This window comes from Jaculus jaculus, chromosome 9, assembly GCF_020740685.1.
Source record: "Jaculus jaculus isolate mJacJac1 chromosome 9, mJacJac1.mat.Y.cur, whole genome shotgun sequence".
NCBI lineage: Eukaryota > Metazoa > Chordata > Mammalia > Rodentia > Dipodidae > Jaculus > Jaculus jaculus.
In genome coordinates, this window is record NC_059110.1 from 117,858,352 (window position 1) to 117,868,437 (window position 10,086).

Here is a 10,086-nt window from a genome sequence, read left to right on the forward strand (position 1 = left end):
AGTGGTGGCGTACGCCTTTAATCCCAGCACTCAGGAGACAGAGGTAGGAGGATCGCCGTGAGTTCAAGGCCACCTGAGACTCCATAGTGAATTCCAGGTCAGCCTGAGCTAGAGTGAGACCCCACCTCAGAAAACCAAAAAAATAAAAATAAAAAATAAATTGTTCACTTATTTATTTATTTTGGTTTTACGAGGTAGTGTCTTGCTATAACCAAGCTGCCTGGAATTCATTGTGTAGTCACAGGCTGGCCTAAACTCATGGGCATTCTCCTACTGCTGCCTTCTGAGTGCCAGTACACAACCATGCCTGGCTTGACCTGGAATTCACTATGTTGTCTCAAGGTGGCCTCGGGACTCATGGAAGTCCTCCTCCTTCTGCTTCCCAAGTGCTAGGATTAAAGGTGTGTGCCAACATGCCTGGCTCATTTTTTTTTTAAATTAATTAATTTATTTATTTATTTTTGAGGCAAGCCCAGCAGACTGGCCTTTTTTTTTTTTTAATGCACGAATGAGAGAATTGGCACACCAGGGGCCTCCAGCCACCACAGTTGAACTCCACACACATGTTCCACCTTGTGCACATTTGCAACCTTGCATGCTTGTGTCCTCTTATGCGTCTGGCGTACGTGGGACCTGGAGAGCCAAACATGAGCTTCACAGGCAACTGCCTGTGGTGGTTTGATATGGGCTTTATAGTGGTACCGAGGAGTGGGATTGCTGCTAGACACCTGACTGTGTGGCTTTGGCCTTTTGGAGCTTGTTTTCAAGAGGAATGTGGAAGGAGTTGAAACCTTGGCCTAAGAGATGCCTTGCAGTGCTGTAAGTACAGCTTGATGGACTGTTCTGGTCAGAGCTGAAAGACCTGAAGGCAGTAAGAACTATGGACTGTGAGGTTTGGCTTACGAGGGCGAGAGAGAGCTTTGCTTGGACTGGGCTAGCAGTTTGTGTGAGAAGCTTGCTCTTATGCCCATGTCCTGAGAAGTTGTGCAGGGTTGCTTTGTGTAGAAATGAACTGGTGTGAGCAGAGGAATATGGCACAGAAAGGAAAATCTTTGGGTGAACTGCTGCCCGTTCAGCTGCAACTGAGAGATTACAACCTTTGAGACTGGGCTAGCTGACCTGTGCTGGGGCAACAAAAAGAATGTCGACTCTTTTGAAGGGGCCTGAGTGCTCAAGGAGTGTCCTGTTCTTCAATGTCTGCTTTATTCCCCCCTGGATTAACAAATTGGCACCTACCTGGTATCGTGGAGTATAAGAAATGCTGGAAAGAGGGTCATTGAGTTTGCAACACGGTCTTGTGTTTTGGAAATGGCCATGGGCAGTGTGAAGCAGGTTTGCTGGTTGCCTGCATAGAGATCCCATGGGTCCATGAGGATGAACCGTGGTTTGCAGTGGAGACCCAGTGGAGATGCCGGGACCATGAGATGGCTGCCGAGGAGCTGCCGGCCCCGATGAAGTTTCCCAGGACTGTGAGTAGCCTAGCTGGAGGGGCGGAATTGGAATGCCAGAGACTTGTTGCTGATTAGAATTATCGGACTTGAAGATTTGTCACTGGTTTGAGTTGCTGGACTTGAAGCTACAGAGTTTGATGTTTGCCCTGGTTGTTTTAAATCTTGTATTGGTTAAATGTTTCTTTGCTATGCCCAATGCCATCTATTGCAGTGTGAATATTTATTCTGTGCCATTATGGGTTTTTTGAGGTTATTTTTTGGTATTATGGCTCAGTTAAAAGATCTTGGACTATGGGGATGTATGAACATCATTTGGATTGATAAAAACTATGGGGACTTTTAAAATGAGATGAATGCATTGCATTTTACATCATGTATGATTATCAGTTTATGGGGGTCAGGGGCGGAATGTGGTGGTTTGATTCAGGTGTCCCCCATAAACTTAGGTGTTCTGAATGCTAGGTTCCCAGCTGATGGATATTTGGGAATTAATGCCTCCTGGAGGGAGTGTATTGTTGGGGGCGGGCTTACGGGCTTTATAGCCAGTTTCCCCTTGCCAGTGTTTGGCACACCCTCCTGTTGCTGTGTTTCACCTTATGTTGGCCTGGTGGTGATGTCCACCCTCTGCTCATGCCATCATTTTCCCCTGCCATGGTGAAGCTTCCCCTCGAGCCTGTAAGCCAAAATAAATCTCTTTTTCCCAGAAGCTACTCTTGTTGGGTGATTTCTACCAGCAATGTGAACCAGACTGCATCACTGCCTTAACCACTAAGCCATCTCTGCAGCCTGAAATTTTTATTTATTTATTTATTTTTTTAAGGTAGGGTCTCACTCTAACTCGGGCTGACCTGGAATTCACTATGTAGTCTCAGAGTGGCCTTGAACTCTCAGTGATCCTCCTACCTCAGCCTCCCAAGTGCTGGGATTAAAGGTGTGAGTCATCACGCCTGGCTCAGCCTTTATTTTATTTATTTTATTATTTTATTTTATTTTATTTGTTTGAGAAAGAGAGAGAGAATGGGTGCACCAGGACCTTCAGCCACTGCAAACAGTCGTTTTTTAAATTTATTTGAGTGGAAGAGAAAGAATGGGCACACCAGCTCCAGATGCTACAAATGAACTGCAGATGCATGCACCATCTTGTGCATCTGGCTTACATAGGTTCTAGGAAATTGAACCTGGGTCCTTTGGCTTTGCAGGCAAGTGCCCTAACCACTAACCTATCTCTCCAGCCCCCTTTTTTCTTATTTTATAGTGACAATCTTAAAAAAAATTTAAGTTGCCTCTGAAAGATGTTCTTGTTATTGAAGATAAACCTGTTAGCAGAGCTAGATGGAACCTTCCTTTTTTTAAATTTAATTTAATTTATTTGAGAGAGAGAATGGATGTGCTAGGGCCTTCAGCCACTGCAAATGAACTCCGGACACATGCACCACATTGTGCATCTGGCTTATGTGGGTCCTGAGGGATTGAACCTTGGTCCTTTGGCTTTGCAGGCAAGTGTCCTATCCACTAAGCCATTTCTCCAGCCCTTCCTTTTGGCTTCTTGCAGGACAGCATCAGTCTGCTGTTAGAGGCTGTGCGGACCAGAAATGAGGAATTGGCACAGACGTGGAAGAAGTCTGAGCAGTGGGCCACCATTGAGCAGCTGTGCAGTAAGTTCTTCCTACCCCCTCTACCAAAGGTCATAGCTAGAAAGAGTAGCAAATGCTGTGTCCCTTACGCCCTGGACTTTTGTCCTGGATGCCTTCTTTTTTCTTTTTTTTTTTCTTTCTTTTTTTTTTTTTTTGGTTTTTCGAGGTAGGGTTTCACTCTAGCCCAGGCTGACCTGGAATTCACTATGGAGTCTCAGGGTGGCCTCGAACTCATGGCGATCCTCCTACCTCTGCCTCCCGAGTGTTGGGATTAAAGGCATGCGCCACCACGCCTGGCTTCTGGATGCCTTCTTGAAATGCTTTGTGTGAGGGGACAAGTCTATACAGGACCTCCTTGCTGAGCACATGCCATCCAGGTCACAGACCCTAGGTGTGCACAGCTGTGAGCTGTTTGTTTACATGCACCAGATAGACTGCCTTCATGGCCCTAACTTGATCTGAAAAGGTGTCTTTTTGAATATTTAACAGCAAATCTTTGCCATTTACGTGGGACATTTGGCTCCAACCCCTATACTTTGAGGATGCAATAGAAAGCCCACCTCTTACAGCAGTAGATACCAGGTTCTGGAGCTACCACTATAGCAGATCGGACCCTAGAGCCAAAATGTTTACTATGTGACTTTCCAATCCCATGCACAGAACTGGCAATGCAGACTAAGTGCTGTGTACGAAACCACCACAACACGCAAGACACCTGGAAATGCTTTAAGTACATTAGAAACATTAGAAACTCTGTGCTGGAGCTTCTGCAATGCCAAAGCCTATGAGTGTGAAACATTTCCCTGTCTGGGCCTGAAGAGTCCGTATATCTGTAAGGTGTCAGTTTTCTCCATATTGACAAGCGAAGTCCTGATTTAAAAAACAGACTACTTTTTTTTTTTTGGTTTATCAAAGTAGGGTCTTACTCTGGCTCAGGCTGACCTGGAATTCACTATGTAGTCTCAGCTTCAAACTACTTTTTAAAAATTTTTTCTTTATATTTGAAAGAGATACTGAAATAAGCAGAGAGAGAGAACGGGTGTGCTAGGGCTTCCAGCCACTGCAAATGAAATCCAGATGTGTGTGCCCCTTTGTGCATCTGGTTTATGTGGGTCCTGGGGAATCAAAACTGGGTCCTTTGGCTTTGCAGGCAAGTGCCTTAACTACTAAGCCATCTGTCCAGCTCCCAGACTTTTTTTTTTTTTTTTTAGAACCTGTTTTATTCTATTTACAAAAAAAAGTAGAGCCAGGCGTGGTGGCTCACGCCTTTAATCCCAGCACTCGGGAGGCAGAGATAGGAGGATTGCCGTGAGTTTGAGGCCACCCTGAGACTCCATAGTAAATTCCAGTTCAGCCTGGGCTAGAGTGAGACCCTAACTAGAAAAACAAACAAACAACAACAATAATAATAAAAATAAAAATGAAACAGGTTCTAACATTTATTTAGAGGCACAAGGGGTTCTGGAATAGACAAAACAATCTGAAACACTGTAAAAGCTTGAATTGCCCAACCTCAGAGTTGGAACACTTCAGTGATCCAGACAGTATATTGTTGGCATGGAGACAGATGGCCTGATGGGCCGTGGGAGTAGGTTGATAATAGAAACAGCAGCAGTGAACTGGAAGAGAGGATGGCTGTTAAGAAGGAGAGTTCCCAGGTAGCTGAGTACTGTGGTCAGATGGATCTGTTCTACACTGGTGAGCATAAACAGGGGAGTTGAGGCATTTGTGTATTTATTTAATTGAGTATCTTCAAGACCTTGAAGTAGGCAGAAATTCTTTCAGACTAGATTTAAGACTTTTGGATAGGGCACCGATAAACAGTGACCAGATAAAGCTGGTAAACTGGTTAGGCATGGTGGCACACACCTATAATTCCAGCATTGGGAAACTCAGTCTCAAGGAAATAATGTTGGGAGGAACAACAAAGGAAGATACCCAGTATTCCTCTGGACTCTGGTCATGCAAGCATGGGCCATGCATATCTGGACACACATCATACACACACAGTTTAAAAAATAGTAATAGGAGCTGGGCATGGTGGCACACGCCTTTAATCCCAGCACTTGGGAGGCAGAAGTAGGAGGATTGCTGTGAGTTTGAGGCCACCCTGAGAATATATCATGAATTCCAGGTCCACCTGGACTAGAGTGAGACCCTACCTCGAAAAGCCAAAATAATAATAGTAATTGTCACAATGAAACATGGGCCAGGCATGGTGGCACACACCTTTAATCTCAGCACTTGGTAGGCAGAGGTAAAAGGATTGCCATGAGTTCAAGGCCACCCTGAGACTACATAGTGAATTCCAGGTCAGCCTGAGCTAGAGTGAGACCCCACCTCAAAAAAATAAGTGGGGTTCTGGAGGAATGGCTTAGCAGTTAAGGTGTTAGCCTGCAAAACAAAAGGACCCAGGTTTGATCCCCCAGAACCCACATAAGCCTGATGCACAAGGGGACGGATGCATCTAGAGTTCATTTGCAGTGGCTAGAGGCCCTGGTGCACCCATTCTCTCCCTCTCTCTTTCTTTCAATCTACCTATTTCTGTCTCTCTCAAATAAATAAATAAATAAAATAAAAAGAAAGAAAGAAAAACAAAATCAAACACTTGTCTTCCTTGAAGGGCATTGTTAGCAACTTGTAAAGGTAATGACAGGCAGAGAGAATATTTTCAGTGCATGCATATGCAATAGTTCTTCTATCCAAAATTAAGATTGTGCACATTGATAATAAAATATGAAACACTTAAATATTTATTAAAGTGGCCTGGCGAGATGGCTTTAACAGTTAAGGTGTTTGCCTGCCAAGCCACAGGATCCCTGTTTGATTCTCCAGGACCCATGTAAGCCAGATGCACAAGGGGGCGGGTTGGGGGCGGACACATGCATCTGGAGTTGGTTTGCAATGGCTGGAGGTCCTGGCATGCCCGTTCTCTCCCTCCCTCCCTCCCTCCCTCCCTCCCTCCCTCCCTCCCTCCCTCCCCTCTTCATCTCTCCCTCAAATAAATAAAATGTCTTTCAAAAAATTTATTTATTTATTTATTTTTGTTTTTTGAGGTAGGGTCTCGCTCTAGACCAGGCTGACCTGGAATTCACTATATAGTCTCAGGGTAGCCTTGAACTCATGGAGCTCCTCCTAGCTCTTCCTCCCAAATATTGGGAGTAAAGGCGTGTGCCACCATATCTGACTCACGAAAAAAAAAATTTAATTATTAAAGAACTTAAACATGGGCTGGAGAGATGGCTTAGCAGTTAAGCACTTGCCTGTGAAGCCTAAGTACCCCGGTTCGAGGCTCGGTTCCCCAGGTCCCACGTTAGCCAGATGCACAAGGGGGCACACGCGTCTGGAGTTCATTTGCAGAGGCTGGAAGCCCTGGCGCGCCCATTCTCTCTCTCTCCCTCTTTCTCCCTGTGCCTGTCACTCTCAAATAAATAAATAAATAATGAACAAAAAATTAAAAAAAAAAGAACTTAAACATTTTACAGGAGGTACAGAATTGGTTGTTATCAATGCTCATTTTTTGTTGTTTTGCTTGTGTGTAGTGTGGTATATGGCATTTATATGTGCCCTTGAGCATCCCATAACTGGCCTGCAGTTGCCATAGTGCAACCTAGGGTGTCCTACTCCATTACTTTTCCATCTATTTTTGTTTTTTAAAATGATTTTTTTTTAATTTATTTGGGGCCGGGGAGGGAGAATGGGTGTGCCAGGGCCTCCAGCCATTGCAAATGAATTCCAGGTGTATGTACCTCCTTGTTCATCTGGCTTACGTGGGTCCCAGGGAATCTAACTGATGACCTTTGGCTTTGCAGGCAAGTGCCTTAACTGCTAAGCCATCTCTCCAGCCCTTTTTTGTTTTTTAATTTTATGTTTTTGTTTTTTGAGCCATAGTCAGCCAGCCTGCCCCTTCCTCCTCCCTCCCCTTCCTTTCTCTTTCACTTCTCAATTCTAGAGCTTGCAGGCTTCTGAAGATGCTTACATCTCTGGTGTTACTTTCATGCATGGCTACGCCCAGCTGTTTTACATGAGATCTGGAGATTTGTGCTCCAGCACTCTGAGGTCTTCATATTTGTGCAGGAAGTACACTTCACTGCTGAGCCATCTCTCTGGCTCTTATTACTCATTCAATTGCAAATTGAAACATGTGGCATCATTACACATCCATCAGAGTGGCTAGAGTGAAAACGCCTAACAGTGTCAAGCACCCGTGAGTAGTGGAGCAGCTAGGGCTTGAACCCTGCGGGGTGCTTGGGTGTGACTTTCTCAGGAAGCTTGACAGATGTTTGCCCTGTGGCCCAACAGGGTCCACTGTTGGGCCTTTACCCAGGAGGCATGTAAATATAGGTTTGTCACGGCAGCTTGGAACTTCCTAAGTACCCACCCATCAACAGGGCATGAGGATTCTCTTGCAGAGGAATGCTTGGCACCTACAGGGACGGAGCAGGGGAGGCTTTTGCTGACTGATGGGTGCAGCATTGGCTTGAAGAGCAGGAATTTCACCTTTGCCCCTGTCTTAGAGCTCCCGGGGGGGTGAAGTGTTCTTTCTTTGCAGAAGTGATGCATGCTTCCTTCTCTTTCTGTCCTACAGGCACTGTTGGTGTGCAGCTCCCAGGCCTACATGAGTATGGTGCTGTTGGAGGCTCTGCACATGCTGCCACCTCTGCTATGTGGGCCTGTCAGCACTGTACCTTCATGAACCAGCCAGGCACAGGCCACTGTGAGATGTGCAGCCTCCCTAGGACCTAGGGCTCAGGCCCTCTGCTGGGTGAGACTGGGCCAGCCCAGCCCTCTCTGATGCCTGGAGCACCGTGTGTTCCTATAAGGCCTGAGGCCCACGGCCCTAAAGAGGTGGAACCAGCTACCCTGGTATCTCAGACCTGAAGCTTCTCAGTGCCGATCCTGGAGAGAAAGAGCCCTGGCTGGTATGCTGGGGCTGAACAGAGACTCCCAACTGGAAATACAGAGCAGTCCTGCCCAAGAACACCCTACATGCCTCACTCAAGTTAATAGCTCCCCACTGCAGTGGAAAGACTGAGCACCTCCTGAGATTGGGGTGCAAGGATAGATTGCTGCTGCCACCCAGCTGTTTCTCTTTTCTTTATGGTTTTTTTCTGCTTCTTCCCCCTACTTCCCACCCCTTATTTTTGGTTGGATACTCTTCTCCTGGTTGCCTCTGTGCTCTTGCTGTGGGGCTGCATCCCTCCTGTGTGAGGAGCACTGCCTGGCAGGAATGTGTGTAGTTGCACTGTGGCCTCCTTGGCCTGACCTGCTGGTTAGTGTGACACCTGTCGTTCACTCACTCAAAATCTAGGTAAGGTTTTAAAATTCCCATTGGTTATAACAACAGTTATCACTAATTCTTGCCCAGAAAACATTTATTTATTGTTTTTAAGGTAAAACTGCACAAAGTGGGGAGTAAAAGAGACTTAATTTCTGCTTCTTTTCTTCCCTTAGTAGAACTCCACATGGGTGTTCCAAGGTGGTGAGTGGATAGGGGGCCATTGTCAGTTCTCTCCTGAAGCAAACCTCAGTGCCTGAGACCTTTTTTTTTTTTTTTTTACCAAGCCACAGGGCTGTGGCAGCTGGTAACATGGGCGCTGAGTAGGAGCAGGGTTGCCCTCACATGGCAGGTAGCCCTTCCAGAGTCTGGATGGGCCGGAACTGGGGCTCTTGTCCCCTCCTCCAGCACTATTCCCTGACCCATGGCTCCTCACAACCTGGCCTTGTGGTACAGTGCTATGGCTCTTGAGATAGCCTAGTAAGGGCCTGTATGTGGCTTGGATGATTTATACTGTATGTATGGTAAGGTGTGGGCAATCCAAAACAGTTTGAGGGACTCTGAGGGTCCCATGTAACTGTTCTCTGATGCAGCCCTCTCCTAGGTGAGCTGTGGACATCTTGATGCCTCTTTGCCTTAATTGAGAGTCCAGTCAGTTGTGTTGGGCCCTGGGAAATGCCAGCCCAGCCATAGACTGTTGGAAGACTTGTATGTCACCCTGGTGGGAGGGCAAGCCTATGCTGCCTTCCCCATCCTTGGCCCTGTGGACAGAGAACCCTTGTCCGCTGTGCTTCCACATGGCAGAGCTGTGGCCAGCATCCCTTGGTTCACCTGGCATTGGATCCAAAGTGAAAGGCCCAGAGGCTTGTCTACTGCTCGGGCCATAAGCCCATTCAGTTTGGTTTGGTCATGGCAGGGCCATCCTAGAGGGTCAAAAGGGTTGGAAAGCAGCAAGGAAGCCAGTCTTCTGGGCTGTGTCAGCATATGGCAGAGAGTGCCGAGGTTTGTCCGCCCTGCCTCTTGGAGCTGCCCTGGCTAGGGCTTCACTCTCCTGTCTTTTCTGGTCCCTAAGATCACTTAGACTGGATGTGGTGGCATTACTGTTTCCAAGGCCAATCACAGTAGCATCATCACCCGTGCTGAGCAGCACAGACTTCTCAAGATCTTTCCGCCACTGCTTATTCTCCTACTTGCTCTCATCTTTGTCCACCATGCTAATTTACTTCACTATTCTTCTCATGTTCTGGCATCCACATAAATTCATGGGTTCTTTTGTCTTTTTGCTAAAGAAAGTTGTGATTTCTCTGCTTATGGTTTTGAATTGCTCTTTGTTCAGTAATGCACTTTATTTTATTGTCCAAAGAGAGTCAAGCTAATGCTACCGGCTCGGGGTGGGCTCTGCTGAAGGTGGAGTTCTGGTCAGCTCAGCCACTTCTACATGGAGATGAACCTAGCCCCACCTCTCCTCCCTTTTGCCATCAGGCACTGTAGCCAGACAGGGGTGCCTGTGTGCACACCTGTCCAAGTGAATCCAGTGGCTGCCATGGTCCCCTGCAGGCTGAATTGGGGTCTAGCCCTAGCCTCCAGCCAGTCTGCTCCTGGGACATGGGTGCTCCCGCTTCGGCTCTGCTTTGGGCTCGCTGGTGTGTATTGGCTGGGTGTGGACTAGCATTTCCTTGACCCCAGCCCTGCAGTGGAACCTAATAAAAGCACCTGAAGCGAC

The 10,086-nt window shown here is 46.8% G+C and overlaps 1 protein-coding gene across 2 annotated transcripts in view; it reads left to right on the top strand.

The window, feature by feature from the left end:
- The window catches only part of Nploc4 (NPL4 homolog, ubiquitin recognition factor), an 89,923-nt gene extending 79,837 nt beyond the window's left edge, over positions 1–10,086 (top strand). For both annotated transcript variants that reach the window (XM_004655268.3, XM_045158310.1), the window contains 2 exons: positions 3,004–3,106; positions 7,674–10,086. In XM_004655268.3, coding sequence (XP_004655325.1) covers positions 3,004–3,106; positions 7,674–7,831 — 261 coding nt within the window. In that variant the 3' untranslated portion in view covers positions 7,832–10,086. The remainder of the gene's footprint in view (positions 1–3,003; positions 3,107–7,673) is intronic.